Source organism: Ascaphus truei, chromosome 5 (assembly GCF_040206685.1).
Source record: "Ascaphus truei isolate aAscTru1 chromosome 5, aAscTru1.hap1, whole genome shotgun sequence".
NCBI classification, from domain to species: domain Eukaryota; kingdom Metazoa; phylum Chordata; class Amphibia; order Anura; family Ascaphidae; genus Ascaphus; species Ascaphus truei.
Window position 1 is genome coordinate 97562439 of NC_134487.1, and position 26246 is coordinate 97588684.

Below are 26246 nucleotides of genomic sequence, written 5' to 3' on the forward strand. Positions count from 1 at the left end.
TCAATAGTACATATATAAGAAATGGTGCTGTGCTGGGAAATATACTGATATTCATGTCACCTAGATCTGAATAGCTCTGTTTTTGTCATCATTATTCACATCATCTAATTAGGACTAGTGTACACTTTTACCATCCATAGTGCTATGGTCATCACTCCTATCAGTCAGTCATTCATTGTATACTGTATGTACTGATTGTCACTTTCTTTGCAATTGGCACTCATCCTCCACTTTTAGCGCCCACTGCCTTTTAATTCAATAGATTGTTTGGTGTTCAGTCCTTGGAATTGGGACATTCAAGGGGTTATTTCCATGTACTGTACGTCACATTCTTGAGAGTTTGCCATTAGTTTTTGTGCTACATGTCTTATGTAAGTACAAAAAATAGGAGAAGCGGTGCACAGGGGCAAGGAATAGAACCAAACAATATATAAACAGATAGAACAATAAAACATTATATCATGATATTAAATCTCAAACCGTATCTCTCTCTTTCCTGTTACTTCCTCACCTCCATATCTCTGGTTTGAGATTTAATATCATGATATAATGTTTTATTGTTATATCTGTTTATATATTGTTATTATCATTCCAAGGTGTTTCTTCTTTTTTGATAATAATTTTTTGGATAATTTTCAATTGTTATACAAATGTGAAACAAGATGATTTGATGTACTATTCATTTATATATGTTTATTATTTAGATTATTTAAATTAAATTGATATATATATATATATATATATATATATATATATTAGATTATTATTGTTATATCATCTCGTCTTTTATCACATTTGGATTTTGTTATCTGTTTATTTATTTCTCTATCAATCTTTGTCCTTGTTTTTATTCACATTGCTTGTTTGTTGGTCTTTTTATATATATTCATTTGCTATTACTGGTGTTACCATCTTACGGTATTGTTGCAATAAGTTGTTTATTTTTTATTATTTTTGTTATAAGTGTTATTCTATTGTTTGTTAGCTGCTACTATGTATTAGCTATGTCTGCTTTACTCTGTCCTCTATCCACTATTATGTCTGTATAGGTTAGATGACACCCTCATTTATTAAGATCCACCTGTGTAAGAGGAGTTGCTACATGTTTGCTATTAACCTATCACAGTACAGCTAGTGGTTTATAGGGAAGCACGCAGACATTTTTACCATTCACTCTTTGACAAAGTCCCTTGCGGGATGAAACGCGGCAGAGGTTACCTAGACATGTGATTTGTGTTCGTTTTTTCAATAAATAGCCGTTTTTGTTAGAGCTGCGTTTGGTTCATTTCCTTGCCTCTGTGCACCGCTTCTCCTGTTTTTTGTGCTGATTACTCCAGCTGGTGGCACGTGGATGCTACATACAGCAACAGACACTTACCCCAGTGAATCATCTCCTCTGCAGCGGGACACACTGGATACAGCATGACAGCAGGTATTCGTGGGTGGAGTGGGCTGAGGGTGTCTTAGCGTCAGCCAGGCTGTTCTAGTTTAGGATAGTCGGCGATTCTTACTGTCACCCGTGATCACCCCTCTCCCTAACCTGCTTTATTTGTCCGCTGGGTTTATCATCTGCTTACTCAGTAAGTACGTGCTCTGTATATCATTATGGTTTATGGATTACCTACGCTCTCTAGCCCTTGAGCACTGGTGGTAGGATCACTATCCTGAACTTTTCCTCTTATGCAAGTAGCTGTATTTAAAATAATTTTCGTCCACAGAGAGAGGAACCACAACAGGGAGGTTGAGCAGCCACCAGACCTTGGCCTTGGGCTTCAGGCCTTAGATTCCTCTGTGTCCTCTCCTTCTCTAGTGACAATTGGGGACACGGGATAATGCTTGCCTGCTGTTTGCTCCTGTTCTGCCCAATAAGGAGCAGCCTAGGGCTCTTCTTTGACTTCACTTACACTCTCCCTGGTCCTAGTCACCACAGATGGTACTGAAACAGTTCTGGACTCCAGTGCTTGGAATCATGAGTCTCTTCTGAGCTCTCACTTACTCCCTGGCCTCTCTAATCATCACATAATGCAAATGGCACTGATCATAAAACAGTAGAGAGGGTGCTAATAGAACATAAAAGACTCAATTTACAGTCACTTGAAAATGTAACTGTTTACTCTTGCTAGAAGTCACTGCAATAATTGGCATATTTATGCTTTGCAGCCATGGCTGGCTCTAGATATCAATATGAACAGCACTTACTTTCTCCAGAAGTCTTCAGTCCTTCGTAATTCGGACGTTTCCGTTTTTGTTGTTGAATTCCACAACAGTGAACATGCTCACATGCCAGGATACTGCAGAAATTAATTTCTGATGCTCCTGCTGTGGGGTGTATTGTTTTGAACGTACTTTCGCTTAATGCTGAAAAAGAGTGCATGTTTTATTCAACTCATTATGAGATATGGGTTCAGACCCACTTAATTGATCTCCTTAATATATAATTACACTGGTTAACTTTCCATATTTCTTGGGGAGAATTCCTGCATTTTTAGCTTAGAAATATATAGATTTTTTTGACCACTTGAAAATATTCCCTTCATACCAGTACATGTAATAGAAGCCTTAGAATTACCCTACATTCTACGTGCAAAATCTGCCTGAAAGCCATTCCCATACTGGCCGCCATGAACATACTTTATTATGGAATAATATATTTGTTTTCTAACTTGGAAAAACATTAATGCAAAAAACATTTTCTGAGGAGACAGGAAAGTACTCCCCATTGCAGTGCTGGACAAGGGTATTAAGGGGTAAACAGATTGCATATGCCCACTACAGGGTTTTGTACAACCCCAGAAGAAGGTCCCTCTGGGGACCAAATGTCGGGCTCCTTTGTGTTATGGGTCAATCAACGCCCTCTATTTTTGCATATATTTTGACTGGTGCAGATAATGAGACCTTTCAGGATATATATTAAAAATTTGCCGGGTACCCGGGGGAAAAAGAAAAATTACCCAGCCGGGTAGATTTGGGGGGCGATGGAAGAGGGCGGCAAGTGCAGGGCGGCTGAAGCACAACAGCCAGCGGCGGAGGGAGAGGAGGAGAATGTCAGCTGGCAGAGGACAGTAGCCAGCGACAGAGGGAGAGATGGACGGCCGGGAGGAGCAGGCCCCAGTGGTCCGACCCAGAAGTCTTCTCTGACATTTTCGTTGTCTGCCGCTGCTACGGCATGCTCCTCCCTGGCCGTCCTCCTGTGCCGCTCCTGTTTCCCTCACATGGTCCTCTTTTCCCGGGGCCACCGGCTGCCATCCTCCTCTCCCTCCTCTCCCTCCTCTGCAGGCTGATGTCCTCCTTTCCCTCCATCTCTGCTGCTGTCCTCTGCCAGCTTACGTTCTCCTCCTCTCCCTCCGCCGTCCTATGCTGCTCTCTGTCCTCTTCTCCCGCCGCCCCAGCGGAACGGGGTTGATTGAGGAGGAGGACTGATGGAGCAGAGCAGGATGGAAGTACCCTACACCGGGTTCCAGCGCCCTAGGCTGGGTCCGGGTAATATCCGCGTCAGTGAGATATGGCCGGGTACCATATACGTATCGGATCGTACCGTACGTACGTCATGTGATGTCACGTTGCCATGGCATGTTGCCAGAAGCCACCAGAGACCATTTCCCATCCTTCCTTACTGCTCAAGCCTTTGCCGACTACTTTAATGGCAAGTTACTGTAGCTGCTATCCACAAGGAGATTCCTTCTATCCCTTCTCCTTCCGCTCTGCTTCTACCTAAATCTCCTTCTTCAACTCTTGACTCATTTTCTCCTGTTACAGAGTTGGAAGTTTCTAAACTGATTTTCTCTTCTCCCTCTACCACAGGAGTGCGCAAACAGGGGGGTGCAGCGGTTACAGAAGCCCCGCGATCTTCCCAAGGCATTTAAATTAAATGCCGGTGAACTGCGCAAGGCCTCTGCAACTCAACTTACTGAGATTCAGCCGGCTTCGGACCCGTCACCATGGCAACACGGCATCAAATGACGCCTCGGGGTTACGTCACATGAACCCGCAGCATCATTTAACACCTATCGCCATGTCACTGCGTCGTCAAATGACGCTGTGGGTCACGTGACATCACATGACCCCGCGGCTTCATTAAGGTAAGGGGGCGTGAGGACTGGGAGAGAGGAGGCAGGGGGCGCAGCAACAATCGTTTGTGCATCCTGCACTACCATGTGTACTCTCGATCACATTCCTTCACAGCTTATCAAAACTCTAACTCCTGCCTTATTCCCCATTCTCACACATACAGTATCTTCAATTCCTCCCTGTCCTCTGGAACGTTCCCCTCTTCCTTTAAGCATGCAATGGTCACACCAAGACCCTACGTGCTTTACCAACTACTGCCCTGTATCTCTACTTCCGTTTGCCTCCAAATTGCTTGTGTCTTGTGTTCTACAGTATAATCAACTTTCTTAATTCCCACGCACTCCTGGACCCTTTACAATCTGTGCTCAATAAAGTAGCCAATGATCTACATGAAGCAATATCCCATGGTCACTTTTCCCTACTAATCCTACTCGATCTCTCTGCTGCTTTTGATACTCTTGATCACTCTCTTCTTCATATTCTAAACTCTCTGGTACCCATAACAAAGCTCTATCCTGGTTCTCATCATACCTCTCCCATCTCACATTTTCTTTTCTCTGTTGCAACCATGTCTTCATCTTCTGTTGATCTCAGTTGGTGTACCGCAGGGCTCTCTCCTTTTCTCTTTACACACCATCACTTGGTGACCTCATCAACTTTTTGGCCCTGGGTATCATCTCAATGCATATGATATACCGATATATCCATCCACCCTAACCTCACCTGCAATCCAGTCTCAAGTCTCGGATTGCCTCACCGCTATATCCTCATGGATGGTGTTCTGATGCCTAAAACTTAATACGTCTAAAACTTAGCTCCTCAGATTTCCCCCAAATATCTGGCCTAATATCCCCTTTTTTCATCACAGTAAATGGTACTACCATCTATCCTGTCACCAAAGCACGTTGCCTAAGAGTGACATTTGACTCCACCCTTTTCTTCTCCATTCACACTCATGGCATGGCTAAAATTCATATCAAAATCATACATGTCAGTGTTGATCTTTCGTTATCCCTCCCCACCCCCCCCACATTCGTCTCCTGTGCTCTACCATAACTGTCTCCTCTCCGCCCCTTTCATTGCTACTGCTCTCTCTCGCCTTAAAACTTTTTTCCTCACTGCCCCTAACCTGTGGAATTCAGTATACATCAAGCAGTTTAAACCTTAACATGCACCTCTTAAAAGAAACATTTTAATAGCCCAGGCTAAAGGCAACTGTACCACATCCACAGTCGCTCCTACCAACCATTGTGGCCAAGCACTCCCATCTACTGCACTTACAGATGCAGCAGCCGTTATTCAAACAAATCATGGCGCCGATTTTGTGTGCTCTGCTGTTCCCCACGCAGCATGAACGCGGCCAATCGCCCGAGGCACCCGCGCTTATCCCGATTGCTTTGTTGAATTTCATGGATTCTGTTTCTTTGGGTGCAATGAAATGAATGAATTGCAATGTGTACAGTACTGTGCTACTGGACTACTGTGTCAATTTAAGGTGTTTAAAAACCAGAACTCTAAAATGCCATTTTCTGCACTCGCGTCTTAAGGCGGTACGGTTGGAAGAAATCCGGCGCCATGACATGGGTATTCCGATATACTGTACAAAACGAGTGAAGTGTTTGAATAATGGCCGCAGCAGCTGTATTCCCTCACACGCTGCCTCTGTAAATCTCCCAACATACCATTTAGATTGTAAGCTCTCTGGGCAGGGATTTCCTTTCCAATTGTCTTATTTTCTTTGTTGCCCTTATGACATAATTTTATGCACTGTACTTTCTCTTTTGTAAACCGCTGAGTACATTGTGGGTACTACAGTATATAAATAAGTATATACATACACACTATACAAATGTAGTGTCATGTATAAGTGGTAAACCTACCCATCATGGTTGAGTAAACAGAAGGTACTGATGAGCTTGAAATGCTTGTATAATTATTCCTATAGAAGAAATAAATAAATAAAAGGTATTATGAATATCAGTGGTCAAAGAAGTTGAAATACGTGCCTGTGCCATTTCTATCCTTGTTATTTATCAACACACAAAATCATATTTTCTTTTATAAGAAAAGGTTCTTCCCATACATTTTTAATATTCTATTCTGCTTTGCTTATAGATCACAGACTGGGTTTAAAAAGTACTTTAAATCTGCAGTTGAGCTGCCTTAAAAAAGCACAGGTGCTGTGCTGGAATTCTTCAATAACTTCTAAACCGATTCAGATCTTTGGCCTCTTATTAGAAAAATATTTACAATATTTATACTCCAAAAACCTAAGTCGAGCACGCTCATGTTACCATTCCAGTTTTCTTTTTTTACAAAGAAAGAGGAACTGTAAGATTGTGAATAAAAAGGTAACATACTAAATTAGATTATCAAATAAACAAAAAGGGTCTTGTCTGCAGCTGCAAAACTGGCCATCTTGCTTTTCAAATGACATGAAAATGAATGTCACCCGGTGTAATAACTTACAGTAAGGATGGTGGTTCCCGTTCAGTGGCTTCCTCTTGCACATAGAGGATGTATAACGAGGAAATGGTCACAGCGCTGAAAAAGAATACGCTCCATTAAGCTATTTAATGTAACGCTATCCTACGTTAATGTCACTTTTATGGTAATGCAGTATTCACTAAAGAAAATAATGTAGTGTTAACCTAACTTTACTCTCGGATCAAGTATAGCATTAAACATAACAGCTGATACCGCTACCTCACATTTGGGTGGGATTGCTGGGGCGGACACCAGGGGTTATTGGTGCCACGGCACCCTCAGTACTATGGGGGAACCACTATGTGTTGGGGTCACTGCACTACACGGTGTCACGTGGTACTGTGTTATATGTGTAGCATTGTTATAGTAAAGATCAGCTTTATATATATTGTGTGTTGTGTTATTGCTTATTGCTGTAGTATTGGTTCCTGTGAGGGGTTATCCCGCCGACGCTGGGATCCCTCATAGGTGAAGGCGCTGTGCTCAAGGAAATAGAGCTCACCCCAGGCTCCCAGAAACAGAGGCGTAGGTCTCCTGTGAGCAACAGGTACAGCAGCTCGCGTAGTTGCCAGTGTAGTTCCCTTAGCATAGGGAAAGGGGACTACACACACACATATATATATATATATATATATATATATATATATATATATATATATATATATATATATATATTCACACCACTCACCTCCAAGCTGAGAGCAATACATTAACATTGCAAGCACCACAGCCAACACCAATTAATAACCAATTTAACAGAAAACAACTGCTGTGCTGTGACAATGATACCCTCTGCAACTCTTTTCTGGTTTTTTTTTATTTTTTATTATTATTATTATATACACTTGCCTTGTGCCCATTAAGCTGATAAATAAGCTCCTTCCGAATACCTGCACAACCATTACGGAAAAAACAATCAGGACAGCCCTAAAAAGTTTCCACCTGGCTACACAACCTGCCAGCTAGCCCCATAACACCTCTTCCCACCAACATGAAAACCAAGCCGAGGGGTGAGGGGCGGCATCTACATCTGCATGTTGTACACCTCCTGCCTTCTAATCCCCCCTGAGCCAAATGCCAACCAGCTCCCAGGAGCTTAAACATATATTTGATGGGATACTTGGGCGCTTAAACCCATATAGCTCTCACACCACCTAGAAAGAAGCGACATAAATTCCAGAATGTGAAAATGTTCCATACTCAAAGTTTATGTGACAGGTGCACCTATGAAAATGCCAGGCTCCTGCAAGGCACCCATATTCTGCATCACTCTTCAGTCAGCTGTAAGTCTGAGGAGGGGAGATTTGAAGTTGGCTGACTGTTGTGCGAGTTAACAGATAAGTAAGTATGGAATGTGTTGATTAATTAATTGGATAAAATAAAAAACTCCTTCCAGGTGATGCTTGATATAAGTGCCAGACTTGGTTCCTCAGACACTAGCAGAGCACAGTTACAATATATCTACACGCTCTGACACTGAGTGGACAGTAGAAGTGTTGAAAAGACAGTTCAGGTGTTTGGACAAAGATGTTGTGGTGTGCTACAGTGCAGTCCTGACAAAGTGATATAATCCTAGCATGTTGTACTACTAACATGCCAGGGGGGCATAGATCCTCTTCTGGAGGAGAATTCAGAAGTGCCTGGAGTTGAGGAACATAGACTGTGGGGAAATTAAGTCTGAAGTAGGCTCATTGCCAACATTTGGCATGTACTGTAAGTACAGTACCTATCTTTCTAACTATCAACCTGTCTCCCTCCTGCCTTTTGCCTCTAAACTCCTTGAACGTCTTATGTCCTCTCGTTTGCTCCACTTTCTCAACACCGATTCTCTCCGACCCTCTACAATCTGGCTTCCGCACTGCTCACTGACTAAAACAGCGCTCACTAAAATAATGAATGACCTCCATGCTTCTAAAGACAGAGGTCATTACACTCTGGTCACATTACTTGACCTCTCTGCAGCATTTGACACCGTGGACCACCCTCTTCTCATTCACATTCTCCATACTCTTGGTATTTGTAACAAAGCTATATCCTGGATCTCCTCTTACCTCCCCATCGTAATTTCCGCGTCTCTTGTGCCAACACCTCCTCCTCTATCGATCTCTCTGTGGGGGTACCCCAGGGCTCTGTCCTGGGACCTCTTCTCTTTTCTCTGTACACACTTTCTTTAGGTGACCTAATCACATCTCTTGGGTTTAAATATCACCTCTATGCTGACGACACACCAATTTACTTTTCAACCCCATACCTTACACCTGCTGTAAAGACAAAAGTTTCTGAATGTCTCTCTACGATATCATCCTGGATGGCCCTCCGCCGACTTAAACTTAACATAACAAAAACAGAGCTCATTATACTTCCTCCCAAACCTGGCCCTACTACCTCCTTCCACATTACTGTTGGAAGTACTATCATTCACCCAGTAACCCAAGCACGCTGCCGAGGTGTCACACTCAACTCCTCTCTCACATTCTCCTCACATTCAAAACGTATCTAAAACCTGTTGCTTTTTCCTTCGCAATATTACAAAGATACGCCCTTTTGTTGCTCGACTGCTAAAACTCTGACTCAGGCCCTCATTCTCTCCCGTCTTGATTACTGCAACCTCCTGCTGTCCAGCCTTCCTGCCTCTCACATGTCTCCCCTACAATCTATCCTAAATGCAGCTGCCAGAATCATTCTACTATTTCCTAAATCAGTCTCAGCGCCTCCCCTGTTGAAATCACTCTCCTGGCTTCCGATCAAATCCCGCATCTCGCACTCAATTCTCCTCCTCACTTTTAAAGCTTTACATTCTTCTGCCCCTCCTTACATCTCAGCCCTAATTTCTCGCTATGCACCATTACCGACTCTTGCGTTCTGCTTAAGGATACCTTCTCTCTACCCCCTTTGTATCTAAAGCCCTCTCCCACCTTAAACCTTTCTCACTGACTGAGCCACACATCTGGAATGACCTTCCCCTCAATAAAATTGGTTATTAATATGATTGTCACGTGTATTACTACTGTGAAGTGCTATGTACATTAATGGTGCTATATAAATAAAGACATACATACATACATACATACATACCATATAGAAATAGTGGGTACAATTTTCAAAAAGTAATTTTCCCTTTTTCTGGCAATCATAACCAATTACAGCTCAACCCCCTTATAACGCTGTGTTTGGAGTCCAAAGAATCACATTGCGTTATAAGCTGATCGCGTTAGAAATAATGTACAATTGTATCATTGTACAATAAAGTATTTAAGATACCAATCATCGTGTTGTAAAGTATTCATAAATCCGAAAATTGGGAGCCACGCTTGCACCGCGATATAAGCGGATTCGCGTTGTAACGGATCGCGTTATAATGGGGTTGAGCTGTATATGCAAAATAAAACTTGTCACTACTTTTACTGTTTTGTGATCACCATGGCCTGAACTCCTTTTTCCAGGATTTTGCTAAGTTCTTGTTGGAAGGTCACTGTAGGGTCCCTTTCCAAAGTCTTATAGCATTTCTTATCTCCTAGTAATTTGCAGTTTTCAGACACATAGTCCTTGGTGTTTAGTAGGACTATATTGCCCCCTTTATCCACTGTTTTAACTGTGACTTCTTCCATGTTCATGATTTCTTTGAGAGCCTTTTGTTCTCTTTGGTTAAGGTTGTTCTTCCATTTTCTGATGATGAGATCTTCAAGGTCCTTAGTGACCAAGGTTAGGAAAGTGGACACGTTTGAACATGTGTCCTGGTGAGGAGTAAAACGACTTTGAGGTTTAAGAGAGGTGTGAGGACCATCTCCTGGATTTTTTTCACTATCCTCAAGTAAGGAGATGAGATTGTTGAGATGTTCTTGATCTCCATCATCCATTGTGTCGTCATTCTCTTCATTTGTCCTGTACCTTCCTCTCCGCTTGAAGTACTTATGCAAAAGCATTTTCCTTGCGAAAAGGTTCATGTCCTTAACTGTTTCAAAGAGATCAAATTTAGCCATGGGTACAAATGATAGAACTTTTGCAAGTACCTTCTGTTAACATGGTTTAGCTGAGGTTAGTTACTCTATTTGTATTGTCCTGGATGGTTTGTGATGTTATCGTCTCCTTCTCCTGTTGCCCTGATGTTGGGACCAGCCTCTTCCTCCTCTCCTCTCCAAAATGTCCCATTTACCTTTTGCCTGGAGCTGTTCTTCCCAAATCAAAGTCTTATCCGCTCTCTATGCCCGAGACCAAGGCGATGTCGGAATATATTCAAGAGAATTAAAAAAAAGGCTTCATGCTTAGAGGTTGGACATTACTCTTCTCTTTTCATCAGGATACCACCCACAGACCAACAGGCAGACCGAGAGGACAAATCAATCGCTGGAGCAGTACCTCAGGTATTTTATCTCCGATGCACAAGACAACTGGGTGTACCTGCTCCCTTGGGCTGAGTTCGCCCATAACTCCTTAAAAAACTAGTCCACTCTAGCTAGAGTCACCTTTCTTTATTAAATACGGGTTCCACCCGTCAAGTCTTCCTATCTCGTCTATACCGTCCGGCGTCCCAGCAGCAGATTCCAGAATTAACTCATTACAAGATTCTTGGAAAAAGATTCAGAACACTCTCCAAGAGGCTGTACGCAGACAAAAGTCACAGGCTGATCGTCATCACCGTGAGGCTTCCAAGTTCAGGCCAGGAGACAAGGTGTGGCTGTCTTCCAGGAATATCAGACTGAAGACCCCTACACTGAAGCTGGCTCCAAGATTCTTAGGCCCCTTCATGGTTCTGGAATGGATTAATCCTGTGGCTTACTGCTTGGAACTTCCTCAGGCCATGAAAATTCAGTCAGTGTTTCATGTTTCACTGCTTAAACCTGTCTTCAACAGCTCTCGATTTCCTGATCGATCTCCCAGGTCTCCACCGGTGACGGTACAAGGCCAAGAAGAGTTTGAGATCCAATCTATAATTGATTCGAGATGGTCCAGAGGATCACTTCAATTTCTTGTGCATTGGAAAGGATTCGGTCCAGAAGAGAGATCCTGGATACCTCACCATCAGGTGCACGCTCCCGCTTTGTTGAAACGGTTCTATGCCAGGTTCCCGCAGAAGCCATTTGGGAGTCGTCCTGAATCGGGGAACACGTCCTATACGGCGTGTTCCCTCCTTACCTGCTTCATCACAGACCTCTGCACTGGTTGCTGATCGTGCGCGCATCCCTGCTCTGTTTACAGAGCACGCGCAGCTCTTCTAGCCATGCCACGGAGCCTTGCTCGGACGCGCCGCGCTCTCACGTGATGCCATGCAATGCTAACCAGCTGCGTGGCAACTATCCTGAGTGCCCCTTGTCTACTGCAGCCTATCCTGACTTCCGCAGGGGATTGCGTTATAACGGATCGCGTTATAACGGGGTTGAGCTGTATATGCAAAATAAAACTTGTCACAACTTTTACTGTAGCACAAACCGTTGTTTATAAAAAAATATATATGTTATTCCATTAATAAAAACATTTTAAAAAAGCAGGTGGCTGATACATTTCTTTCAAAATAAATGGCTATTATACTACCCCATTCAAAGCAACAACAAAAAAGAAAATGTAAAAAAAAAAAAAATCTGTGTATTACTTTAGTCCCAAGATGGGCATCCCTGTCGCCAAGCGACACAAGTGGCGAAGTGGCCATGAAAGTGTGGCGAATTTGAGTTTGTTAGCTCCCACAGTAAAATAAACTTTATCCTGATGGCGTGTGCTGGTTTCCGTATCTGCTTTCTGAATGAGTCATTGACGCAACACAGCCATCCAATACTGAGGTGATGAAGCAGCACAGCCATCCAATTCTGAGGTGATGAAGCAGCACAGCCATCCAATACTGAGGTGAGTGAAGCAGCACAGCCATCCAATACTGAGGTGAGTGAAGCAGCACAGCCATCCAATACTGAGGTGAGTGAAGCAGCACAGCCATCCAATACTGAGGTGAGTGACGCAACACAGCCATCCAATACTGAGGTGAGTGACGCAACATAGCCATCCAATACTGAGGTGAGTGACGCAACACAGCCATCCAATACTGAGGTGAGTGACGCAATACAGCCATCCAATACTGAGTTGAGTGATGCAGCACAGCCATCCAATACTGAGGTGAGTGAAGCAGCGCAGCCATCCAATACTGAGGTGAGTGAAGCAGCGCAGCCATCCAATACTGAGGTGAGTGAAGCAGACGAACTGTGTGTGTGGTTTTAAATCTTCGATTGAGCAACCTAATTTCTCAATTTTTACATGGTGTGGCGATTTTCACTTTTCATTCACCACACCTGGGCTACATTGAAAAATAGGTTGCCCAAATCTGCTTTAGTTAATTCTTTGGGGTAACATCCAGTGCATATGCTGTACCCATACAATACAAGTAACTTGTATTTTGTGTGATTCAAATGGGGGTCTAAGTACATCTTAGTTCTCCCCGTGTTTACACACTTTGCATTAAATTATGTCCCTTGTAGAAATATCATTGAAGTATATTTCTGTGGGAAAATAATCTGTACTCATTCATTATATATACAGAATATCTCAAATAAAAAGATCACATGTGAGCACATTCACATGACTTAGACAGGTCTGCTATCCTGCCTGTCACCATTATCACCTAACATTATATACATATTGTGACAGAAACCAGGGGTTGGTAATAAACTCCATATACAGGGCTCCCAGGATACTGAACAGTTTCTGTCCTGTCTAAGCTGAACAGGGCAGCCTCGTGGTACAGGCACTCCATTCCACAGTTTGTCTGCTGCCTGTTTTCTGTCACCTGTCATGCTGATTAGAGTTCAGGTATATAAGACCTGTTTCCTGTTTCCTCTGGGCCCCGCCCAAGAGCCTGGAAGGCTGCTGAACTGCAGAGGGGTGAGAAAGCCTCTTTCCCAAATCGCTTCATTCATTCTGTTAGTTTGTCTAAAGACTGCAAAGGTACTTATTTTGTTGGTGGAAGTGGACAAGCCACTTCCAACTCTGAGTCAGGGACATCTAAGTTTAAGTTATCGCTCAGACGAGCAGCTTTTTGTTTGGCTTTGTTTTCTGTTTAAACTGTGGCAGTCTCAGTGCCTGGGACTGAATAAACCAGGCATAGCCTGTTTAAAGGAACAGTACGTGACGTCTCATCATTTAACCTACCCTAAAAGACCGTGTTCTAACAGTCCCGGACAGACGGCGGAGCCCCGGAGTAAGCCGTTTGTCACATATGGTGGAGAATGCGGGCAGAACACTGAAAGGTCTGGGGGTTAAAGAACTTTAAAAAAAAAAAAAAAAAAAAAAAAAGGTTTTTTTTTCTCTCTCTCCAAACAAGATGGAAGATGTGGTGAGTGCGCTGGTACGCAATGTCGCTGTCCAGAAAGACGCGAATGAAGCCCAGCAACAGGCGAGTGAAACCCAGCGACAGCTGTTAATAGCCCAGCAAGAGACTAATGCAAACCAGCAAGAGACAAACCGCCTGCTGAGAGAGGAGCAAAAGCGGTTCGCTCAGGGCTTACAGCAGGAACTCGAGATCCTGAGGGGGACTATCAGTAACCTTCCACTGGCAGAGGCAGCCCCAGTTCCGAAAATGACCAGGGCAAGCCACTACCTTCAGAAGATGGGACCCTCGGATGATGTGGAAGCCTATCTTCTCACGTTTGAACGCACGGCACAGAGAGAGGGATGGCCAGAAGCTGAGTGGGCTGGTCTAATCGCACCCTTCCTAAGCGGCGAACCCCAGAAGGCTTACTTTGATCTAGAGCCAGCCGAAGCTAACGTCTATGCAAAATTGAAGTTCGAGATCCTCGCCCGCCTCGGCGTAACCACGGCTGTTCGTGCCCAAAGGTTTCACGCATGGTCCTTCACGATGGATAAAGCCACCTGAAGCCAGATGTATGACCTCATCCACCTCGCCCGGAAGTGGCTACAACCCGAGATCAACTCAGCAAGCCACATCGTGGAACGGTTGGTCATGGACCAGTTCTTGAGGAAACTTCCCTCTGCCTTATGCCGTTGGGTCAGTCGGAGTGACCCCCACAATGCGGATGAGCTTGTGGCCCTTGTAGAAAGGTACAGTGCAGCAGAAGAGCACCCGCAACCCACAGTCGTGGAGCAACCCCACAATCCGAGGTTCCAGGACTCTTCCAGAGACGGTAAAAGGGTACCGGGGTTAAGGGGCGCTGAAGAGCGGCGACCACCTTCACGCCGCTCCAGCAACAGTGGTTCGCACACTAAGGGCAATAGCCAACATGGGGAGCCGGGAAAAGGCTCTAAGTGGGACACAGACTATGTACCTAAATGTGTAAATTGTCATGAAAGGGCCACACAGCAAAAATCTGCCCACTAAATGATGAGCCCATGCAATGCAACAGCGTGGAACCTTATTCGCTGTTGTCCCAATGTATGGGCCCTAGCCCAGAGGACCCCTTGAATAACCATCTGTGGGCATTTGTAAAGGTTAATGGTAAGAGGGTTCGGGCACTTCTTGACTCTGGGAGTATGGTCACACTAGTGTCCGAATACCTATTGCCCATTAAGAAGAAACAGGTAAACAGTTCACAAAGAGTGGCAATTTGTTGTATACATGGGGATAATCATGAATATTCCACTGTTGATGTTTTTTTTGAAACAGAATTTGGTTCTTTAGATTTCAAGGTGGGTGTTGTACCCAAACTGGCACATGATGTGTTAATAGGGACCGACTTTCCCCATTTTCTAAAAATGTGGTCCCCAGCTCAGAATAGCGCCCAGAGTTCAATAGCAGACCATAACGAAGTGTTAGAAGAAACAAATCCTTTCCCTTTTTCAGAAATGGAGGTTGACGAGGGCCCAAATAAGAAGGGGGAAAAGGAGGAGTGCTGTGAAATTCCCTTCCCCATCACTACTTTGGTAGGGAATACCCCAAATCAAGATGTTGATCAGGCACTTACCCCCCCAGTACAGGATAAGACCCTCGCTGACCTAGAGGTCAGTCCTGGGAGTTTTAAGAAGGCCCAGTGGGAGGACCCCACATTAGCGGTAGCAAGGGGAAATATACGGGACCAGAATAGTACTCATGGCCAACCAGATAGGTCACTTGCTTACCCCTACTTCGAGGTAGAGAACGACCTAGTATATCGGGTTGATAAAAGAAAATCAGTTACAACTAAACAATTGTTGGTACCACGGACATTCCGTAACGTAGTATTACACCTCGCACATAGTCATCCATTGGGGGGACACCTAGGGGTGGAAAAGACAAAAGAAAAGGTTCTCCGAAGCTTTTATTGGCCTGGGGTTCTGGCAGAAATTACAAACTATTGTTCCTCATGCCCAGAATGTCAGATCACCGCCCCGTTCAAAGCATACCGCAGCCCATTGGTACCCCTTCCCATAATAGAGGTACCATTTGACCGGATTGCTATGGATCTAGTAGGACCCCTAATAAAGTCTGCTAGGGGACATCAGCATATATTGGTAATATTAGATTATGCTACCCGATATCCGGAGGCAGTTCCCCTACGTAGCACCTCTGCTAAAAACATAGCAAAAGAGTTAGTACTTCTGTTTTCCCGGGTCGGAATTCCTAAAGAGATCTTATCTGACCAGGGAACACCATTTATGTCCCAAGTAACAAAAGAGCTATGTAAACTCCTAAAAATCAAGCATCTCAGAACCTCAGTCTATCATCCACAAACAGATGGTTTAGTGGAAAGGTTCAATAAAACCTTAAAGAGCATGTTACGCCGGGCGGTCGATAAGGATGGGAAAAACTGGGACTGTTTGTTACCATACCTGTTATTTGCCATTAGGGAAGTTCCCCAGTCATCCACAGGCTTCTCCCCGTTTGAACTATTGTATGGCCGACATCCAAGGGGCTTACTGGATATAGCCAAAGAAACTTGGGAACACGAGGTTACCCCTTACAGAAGTGTAATAGAGCATGTTGCCCAAATGCAGGACCGCATTGCTGCAGTCCTACCCATAGTGAGGGAACACATGGAGAAAGCTCAAGAAGCACAAAGGAATACATATAATAAGGGTGCTAGGGTCAGAATTTTTTTTCCAGGTGATAGGGTACTAGTTCTGGTTCCCACCGTGGAGAGTAAATTCCTTGCTAAATGGCATGGGCCATATGAGGTCTTGGAAAGAGTGGGAGAAGTAAATTATAGGGTAAGGCAGCCAGGTAGGAGGAAACCTGAGCAAATTTACCATATAAACCTACTCAAGCCCTGGAAAGATAGAGAGGTCTTGTTAACCCTAGTACCCCCAGGTCCGTCAGAGAATCAAGAAACTGACCCAGAGGTTAGCATAGCTGAAACACTGTCCGTGCATCAGAAACGAGAGGTCCAGAGTTTAGTGAGAAGGAACAAAGAAATCTTCTCTACACAGCCAGGTAAAACTAACGTAATTAAACATGACATAGTCTCTGAACCGGGGGTCCGAGTTAACCTTAAACCGTACCGAATCCCAGAGGCCAAGAGAGAGGCTATAAGTTTAGAGGTTAAAAAAATGCTAAAACTAGGCGTAATTGAGGAATCCCAAAGTGGGTGGAACAGCCCTATAGTTTTAGTCCCAAAGCCAGACGGTACAACAAGGTTTTGTAATGACTACCGGAAACTAAACGCGGTGTCAAAATTTGATACTTATCCTATGCCCAGGGTGGATGAACTTGTAGAGAGACTGGGCAAAGCCCGATATCTCACAACCCTAGACCTAACAAAAGGGTACTGGCAGGTTCCCCTCACAGAAAGGGCAAAAGAAAAAACAGCCTTCTCAACCCCAGACGGCCTCTTTCAATATAAGGTGCTGCCTTTTGGCTTACATGGAGCTCCCGCCACATTCCAAAGAATGATGGATAAAATTTTAAAACCACATGTTCGGTACGCTGCCGCCTACCTGGATGATGTGGTAATCCATAGTGAAGATTGGCAGTCCCACCTTCCAAAGGTCCAAGCTGTGCTCGACGCAGTTCGGTCTGCTGGACTAACTGCTAACCCCGCTAAATGCACTATTGGTCTGGAGGAGGCCAAGTATCTGGGGTATTCTATTGGTAGAGGGTTACTCAAACCACAAACACTCAAAGTAGAGGCGATACAAAATTGGCCAAGGCCAGTCACAAAAAAACAAGTAAGGACCTTTTTGGGGTTAATTGGCTACTATAGGAGGTTTATTCCCAATTTTGCAACTAAGGCAACCCCACTAACCGACCTCACAAAAGCAAGAGGACCGCTAATGGTAAAGTGGTCCCCCGAAGCCGAACAGGCCTTTAGAAGCCTGAAAGAAGCTCTCTGTGCCCAACCAGTGTTGGTCACACCTGACTTCTCCAAAGAGTTCGTAGTCCAAACCGACGCATCTGAGGTAGGGCTGGGGGCGGTACTCTCCCAGGAGAAAAATTACTCCATAGTCGAGAAAGAGTGTCTCGCAATAAAGTGGGCTGTAGAGACACTCAAGTATTATCTGTTGGGGAGAAAGTTCCGATTGGTCACAGATCATGCACCCCTTACCTGGATGTGTCAAAATAGGGAGAAGAACGCTAGGGTGACCAGGTGGTTCCTAAGCCTACAGCCCTTTAAATTTTCTGTGGAACACAGGTCGGGGCACAAACATGGCAATGCCGACGGGTTGTCAAGGATGCACTCCCTAATATCCATGGTCGCTCACCCCTCGAGGTCTGAGCTGGGGGGGAGGATATGTGACAGAAACCAGGGGTTGGTAATAAACTCCATATACAGGGCTCCCAGGATACTGAACAGTTTCTGTCCTGTCTAAGCTGAACAGGGCAGCCTCGTGGTACAGGCACTCCATTCCACAGTTTGTCTGCTGCCTGTTTTCTGTCACCTGTCATGCTGATTAGAGTTCAGGTATATAAGACCTGTTTCCTGTTTCCTCTGGGCCCCGCCCAAGAGCCTGGAAGGCTGCTGAACTGCAGAGGGGTGAGAAAGCCTCTTTCCCAAATCGCTTCATTCATTCTGTTAGTTTGTCTAAAGACTGCAAAGGTACTTATTTTGTTGGTGGAAGTGGACAAGCCACTTCCAACTCTGAGTCAGGGACATCTAAGTTTAAGTTATCGCTCAGACGAGCAGCTTTTTGTTTGGCTTTGTTTTCTGTTTAAACTGTGGCAGTCTCAGTGCCTGGGACTGAATAAACCAGGCATAGCCTGTTTAAAGGAACAGTACGTGACGTCTCATCATTTAACCTACCCTAAAAGACCGTGTTCTAACAGTCCCGGACAGACGGCGGAGCCCCGGAGTAAGCCGTTTGTCACAATATGTATATATGTACACAATGTTCTGTTTACTTACCAAAGTGCCATAACAGCAATCAAAGCAATGACGGTGGTCTGGAAAACCTTTTTTGAGCATTGTTGTTGTCTTTCTGGTATCTGGAAAAGGTATAAAGTTTAAAAGTGAATGACAAGACTACAATTACAGAATGTAACAGCTACACCATTTAAATCAAACCTGCTGTGTTTGCCCATGAACAGCTCCAACTAGTTTAGTTTTGAAATACGTGATATTTTTACACTAGGCTGAACAAGACAAGGTGGGTAAACAAACCGCATTATCAAAGTACAAAATGTGTCTGTGTAAGTTCGAAACTAGTACGGAAAACCAAGAATAAATAATCAGGGTTGTTACATGTATTTCTGCAATGGTGTTAGAAAAACGGAATAATATTCCTAGCATTTAGTTCCTGGCAGGCTTCTTTCCTCTTAATACAACATCTCTAAACCCTCTCATTGAAGCCTTTGCTGTGTGTATTATATAGTATATGCAAGTGACAATGCTAGGTAAAAAACATATTTGAATGCTGTTTTCTGTCAACCCCTAGTCAAATTAAGTGTTGCTACCTAGGCAGGGAACACCCTGTGTAGAAAACCATCTGTTTGAATGTGCTTCAGATGTGCTAATTAAGCAGACAGAACCACACTGTCAGGTGACTTTTTAGGCCTATATAACCCCAGATAGAACAGCCTTATGCTGCCTGCAGCCCATATTCCAAGTGGCCCATTATAAGTGGCAAGACTACTGAACAACTCAAGTTTAAAAGGAAGGACAAAAGAAGTGAGGAAGAAGTGAACACCCCAACAGCCCCTGATTCCTGCATTTGAACTACGCTGGAAAGGAGGATATCATCTACACCAGACTGCATCATTACTGCTGTGATGCTGCGTTTACCATTTATATTTGCTGTGACTTCACTTCTTCTCAAATTATGCACTTCTTTTTACCAGCCTCAGTATGTCTCAAACTCTATTCATATATCTCCATCTCTCCTTCCTTCCCCACTTCTCAGTTCACATGAACTCCTTTCTTACCTGCGTCCTCTGACACCACACAGCTATACACCCTGCACTAAAACACACCCCTGCAAATTATCCTCACACATCCTTTTTCTTTCCATGCTTCTCCTCCTTGCTTCTGGGGATATCTCTCCCAATCCTGGTCCCTTATTTCTACATGCGCTCGTCCTCGCCTGCCAATTGCAACCTCTACTCCTTCTGGTGTCAACCCCTCCAACCTCATACCCATCCCCTGCCACCCTCCCTCCTCTCTCCCTTTCTCCTGTGCCCTTTGGAATGCTCGCTCCCTTTCTAACAAGTTCCTCTCTGTACATTACTTTTTTCTCTCTCACTCTCTGCTCCTATTTGCTATAACTGAGACCTGGCTCACTCAGTCTGACACTGCTCTAGAAGCTGCCCTCTCCTATGGTGGCCTTTCCTTCTCCCACACTCCGCGCACTGATGGTAGGGGTGGAGGCGTGGGGCTCCTGCTCTCCTCTCTCTGCCGTTACCGAACCCTTCCTATTCCTCCATCTCTTGCTTTTCCCTCCTTTGAGGCTCACACTGTCCAGATCTTCTCTCCTCTCCCTGTCCATGTGGCGGTCATCTATCGCCCACCTACCTCTACTCATCCCCCTTCTGCCTTTCTCTCTCACTTTCAATCCTGGCTCTCTTTCTTTCTCTCCTCAGACTCCCCTGTTCTTCTCCTTGGGGACTTCAACTGCCACATTGATGACCCTTCTCTCCCTTGGGCTTCCCGCTTTCTTTCTCTAACCTCTTCTTTTGGCTTTCAACAGTGGACTGCAGCCAGCACCCACAAGGATGGCCACTACTTAGACCTGGGTTTCACTAAAAAATTCTCTCTCTCTGATTTCTCCATTTCCCCTTTTCCTCTCTCTGACTATCACCTCATCTCATTCTCTCTCTCTCGCTTCTCCCCTTCTCCACCTCCATCTACCCCCCGGTTCTGCAGAAACCTGCGCTCTATTCACTTACCTGACTTTGAGTCCACTTTACACTCCTCCCTCTCCTCTCTCAGCTCTGCTACAGACCCTGACAACCTGGTCAGGAACTACAACTCTGCCTTGTCCTCCTCTCTTGATCTACATGCCCCGCTTTCTCTCTGCCGCCCTCACCCTTCTAACCCTAGACCCTGGCTAAATTCCCACACGCGCATGCTGCGTTCCTCTGGAGGAAGTCTCATACTCTCGCAGAATTCCTTCACTACAAATTTATGCTATCCTGTTTCAACTCTGCCCTCTCACAAGCTAAACAAGCCTACTTTTCTGCACTAATCAACATGCACAAGTCTAACCCACGCCGACTGTTCTCTGTCTTTGATACTATACTCAAACCACCCTCAGCTGCCTCTCCTTCCTCCATCTCTGCTCAGGACTTTGCTGACTATTTTAATGAAAAGGTGGAATCCATACGTCAGAACATCCCCTCTGTTTCTTCCTCCCATCCTACACCTCTTCCTAACTCTCCTCCTGCCTTCCTTGACTCTTTTTCCACTGTCTCAGAGGAGGATGTGTCACTGTTGATCGCCTCTTCTCCCTCTACCACTTGCCCTCTCGACCCCATTCCATCCCATCTCCTAAAATCTCTTGCTCCTTCTATAATCCCTACGCTCACACACATTTTTAACTCCTCCCTCTGCTCTGGAACCTTTCCATCCTCCTTCAAACATGCAACAGTCATACCATTACTCAAAAATGGCAAGCTTGACCCTACCTGTCTTTCTAACTATCGACCTGTCTCCCTCCTGCCTTTTGCCTCTAAACTCCTTGAACGTCTTGTATTCTCTCGCTTGCTCCATTTTCTCAACACCTATTCTCTCCTAGACCCTCTACAATCTGGCTTCCGCACTGCTCACTCCACGGAAACAGCCCTCACTAAAATAACTGACGACCTCCATGCTGCCAAAGACAGAGGTCATTACACTCTGCTCATATTACTCGACCTCTCTGCAGCATTTGACACCGTGGACCACCCTCTTCTCCTTCATATTCTCCATACTCTTGGTATTCAGAACAAAACTCTATCCTGGATCTCATCCTACCTCTCCCATCGTACTTTCAGTATCTCTTCTGCTAGCACCTCCTCCTCTATTGATCTCTCTGTGGGGGTACCCCAGGGCTCTGTCCTGGGACCTCTTCTCTTTTCTCTGTACACACTCTCTCTAGGTGACCTAATAACATCTTTTGGGTTTAAATATCACCTCTATGCTGACGACACACAAATATACTTATCAACACCCGACCTTACACCTGCTGTACAAACCAAAGTTTCTGAATGTCTCTCTGCTATATCATCCTGGATGGCCCTCCGTCGCCTTAAACTCAACAGGGCTAAAACAGAGCTCCTCATACTTCCTCCCAAACCTGGCCCTACTACCTCCTTCCATATTACTGTTGGAACTACGATCATTCACCCAGTAGCCCAAGCACGCTGCCTAGGGGTCACACTCGACTCCTCTCTCACATTCGCCCCTCACATTCAAAACATTTCTAAAACTTGTCGCTTTTTCCTCCGCAATATAACAAAGATACGCCCTTTCCTCTGTTGCTCGACTGCTAAAACTCTGACTCAGGCCCTCATTCTCTCCCGTCTTGATTACTGCAACCTCCTGCTGTCCAGCCTTCCTGCCTCTCATCTGTCTCCCCTGCAATCTATTCTAAATGCTGCTGCCAGAATCACTCTACTCTTTCCTAGATCTGTCTCAGCATCTCCCCTCATGAAATCCCTCTCCTGGCTTCCGATCAAATCCCGCATCTCACACTCCATTCTTCTCCTCACTTTTAAAGCTTTACACTCTTCTGCCCCTCCTTACATCTCAGCCCTAATTTCTCGCTATGCACCATCCCGACTCTTGCGTTCTGCTCAAGGATGTCTTCTTTCTAAAGCCCTCTCTCGTCGTAAACCTTTCTCACTGACTGCCCCACACCCCTGGAATGCCCTTCCCCTCAGTACCCGACTAGCACCCTCTCTATCCACCTTTAAGACCCACTTGCTTAAAGAAGCATATGAATAGCACTGTGAATATTCTGAACACATGATACATAAAGCTTGGCCCCCTGCAGACGCACTTACCAGAACTCCCTCCTACTCTCTCTGTACGTTCTCCCTACCTACCAATTAGTCTGTAAGCTCCACGGGGCAGGGACTCCTCTTCCTTAATGTTACTTTAATGTCTAAAGCACTTATTCCCATGATCTGTTATTTATATTATCTGTTATTTATTTGATTACCACATGTTTTACTACTATGAAGTGCTATGTACATTAATGGCGCTATACAAATAAAGACATACAATACAATCTGTGGGGGGTTTCGAGAAAATCGATAGAGTTGCTATTCCATAACATTGCTTTTTCCCCCCTAATATTCTAAATGTATCTTTTACATAACTCTGCCTGTGTTGCAGCCATGCATGAGATACTGTAGAGGCGGTTGCTAATAATCAGAACAGACAGGAGTTACGCTAAAGTCTCCTTCACACCGTGCATTCATTACCCTCCATGGCATAGAACGCAGAAACAAACCACGGAGAGGAAAATGATAAGGTCACAGCTCCACATTAAGGCATGTGGCACAGATGAATAGAAATGGTATCTTTGTGTCTTTACATAAAAATACCATCTGACCTCTCAGCAGGGAGACCTTCCGGGCTCATGCCCATATTAAGAGGACTACATGCTGTACTCTACCTGCTGGCATCAAAATACAGAAACTCATATTTCACATGAATCCATTTACAAATCTCTCCATCCATACTTCCTGACATTTCTCTACTCTTTACACAGGTGGATGTGATTAGTCTGATCAGATTTTTTTTTAGCCGTGGCTCATGTAATAAACTGAAGAACTTGTCTACTTACACACAAATTCTGCCACAAATTCGCCATGCTGTTCATATTTTACTGCCACTGACCTTTTTAACTTTCACTGGCACTGGTTTCCTTTGAAGAGAAACGTGTTTTATTCCACTAAATGCCCTGTTTAAAAAAAAAATGTGTTGAAATGAATTAGTCGTGATTTTATTCTGTGCTTTTTTTCTGGTTCTACATACCAAAAGTGGTCTCTCTACCTTGATTATTCACATGACACATTATGCAGCACCTATGTAACACATATCCCGGATAACCATTCATTTCACTGAGTTGAGTTTTTCACTCATTCCAGTTTACTTTGGTCAACATAAGAGATTAAGGAATGCCCAGCCACAGGGGCGTAGCTCTAACCCAGGCAAAGTCAGAGGGCCCGCGCTCTTTTGCAGCCCGCTCTCCCCGCCTGTCAGCAGAGGCAGGTGGGAGGAGATGATGGTGCACGGCGTCGGCAGGGAAATGATGGTACGCGGTGGCGGGAAGATGACGGTACGTGGTGGCGCCAGGGAGATGTGAGCGGTGGTGGACCGCCAGCGTTGATCAGAAGAGCAGGCGGCAGAGGAGGTAGGAGTTGTTCTGAGGCAAGCAGGATAGCCGGGGAGGAGCGCGCCCTGGTGGTCTGACCCGGAAGTCTTTCTTACTGCTGACACAGCGCGCTCCTCACCTTGTGCTGTCCTGTTTGCCTCAGTGCAACTCCTACCTCCTCTTCTGGCTGCTCTTCTGCTCAACGCTGGCGGCCCGCCGCCGCTCCCATCAACTCCCCACCACCACCGTGTACCATCATCCCCTTCCTGCCAAAGGTATGCATGGGGTAGAAAGAGCTGAGGAGGGGGGATAGAGCTGAGTGAGAGAGAGAGCTGAGGGGGAGAAATCTGAGGGGGAGAGGAGAGGGCTGGGGGGAAAGGAGAGGGCTGGGGGGAAAGGGAGAGAGCTGAGTGGGGAGAGGGAGAGCTGGTGATGGTGAGGAGGAGGAAGGGGGAGAAATGATGACGGAGATAAAGAGAAGGTGATGTGAGGAGGAGGAGGGGGAGAAATTATGAGGAGGGATACAAAAATTATATATGACTTTTTGTGCTTAGTTGAAGAATATAAACCAATTAAATGTCATGATTTACAGGGTGAAAAAACAATACCTGTAGGTCTAAAGCAGCGTTTTTGTTTTAGCGTTACAAGAATTGGGGACTCCTACAGCCAATGTTCCATTGCCCGACTCTATTAGGAGCCTTCAGTTCCCGAGATATATGTAGTTTCTTGCGTTGATTTCGGCACACAAACTACAAATATGACTATAGGGTCACCAATAGAAAACAAAGACGTGGTTTTCTATTTGCATCCGGAGTGAGGCTGACTCTGCTGGATACGGTATATTGTGCTCAGTGGTCAAGTACTCTTGTCCAGTGGACACACTAAGGAACTTTGCGTCCCAGAGCATGGTCCAGCTCAGAGGGACCCCCAGGTTCAGGTAACATTGAAAAAAAAAATGTATATATATATATATATATGTAGCCAGGTCTTCCTTTCCGTGCGCACCCCCCCTCCGGGTACTCCCAGCAGCCGCTCCTCCTTGGAATGCGGCCAGTTGCTGGGGACGCGCACGGCCCGTTGCTAGGGCCGCGGTCGCGTTGCGGAGCTCCCGGCGGCTCTCGGTGCAGGGTGCCGCCATTGCCAGTTGCGTTGCGCATGCGCAGACTGCCGAGGTGACGGGAGGCACTGGTTAGCTTGCGCATGCGCAGTACAAGTGCGCGAGAACGCCACCAATGAAGCAAGGGCTCTAAGCAGGAACTACAGATCCCATGAGCCTTAGGGGACCCCACGTGACGCCAGGGAGCCAATAGGGCTAGAGTATCTCCCTGCACAAAGGGATTGATACATTTCGCGGGCTCTGAGCACGTTAGTCAGTTGGTGACCGGAGCAGCTAGGGGAAGGAGGTAGGGTGCAGGAGTCAGTGACTCCCTGCACTAGGCCAGCAGCCCCCTAGGCCCCAGATAGCCCTGAGTCACCAGTAGTGTTGTGTTGTTCAGGGACAGGCCCCAGGTTAGGGACCCTGCCCCTTACTACCCAGAGTCAGTTAGGGACACAGCGGACGCTGCGCGCCCATCCAGAGGTTTGGGCTCAGACCTCCGCTGCCGCTGCAGCAGCCATCCGGGTGGGATCGCCCCGGACGGTAGTTCCTGTATTCACTCGTCATCAGGATCCTTTGCGAAGCTCCTTGGCAGGCCCGGGCACTGGAGTGCTCGGCAGGTAATCTTCAAGTGCACCAACTATACCATCTATCCATACAAGACATAGTGGCTGCGCAGTCACACACATAATTATCTCACTTGAGGGTGGAGGACATAGTGTGTGGGGTTACTGGACACGGGGTGGGATCACCCGGAGAAAGAGGGTAGCGTCCTGCGTGACGCAGTAGTAGTGTCTCCTCTAGAGAGGGACACCTGTTGATATATATGAATAAGTACGGTTGCTACAGTAAAGTTATTGGTTGTTTTACATGCTGTGTGTGTGATATATATATATATATATTGTCCTGGGACGAACCACTCCCTCCTCTGGTGGGAGCCATCACAGGTGGA

At 45.4% G+C, this 26246-nt stretch overlaps 1 protein-coding gene across 2 annotated transcripts in view; it reads right to left on the reverse strand.

Moving 5' to 3' along the window:
* The window catches only part of MYRFL (myelin regulatory factor like), a 180813-nt gene that overhangs the window by 39706 nt on the left and 114861 nt on the right, over positions 1-26246 (reverse strand). For both annotated transcript variants that reach the window (XM_075600257.1, XM_075600258.1), the window contains 5 exons: positions 23721-23784; positions 18807-18886; positions 6538-6612; positions 5949-6007; positions 2200-2358 (listed from right to left, as the gene is read on the reverse strand). In XM_075600257.1, the coding sequence (XP_075456372.1) occupies positions 2200-2358; positions 5949-6007; positions 6538-6612; positions 18807-18886; positions 23721-23784 (437 nt within the window). The remainder of the gene's footprint in view (positions 1-2199; positions 2359-5948; positions 6008-6537; positions 6613-18806; positions 18887-23720; positions 23785-26246) is intronic.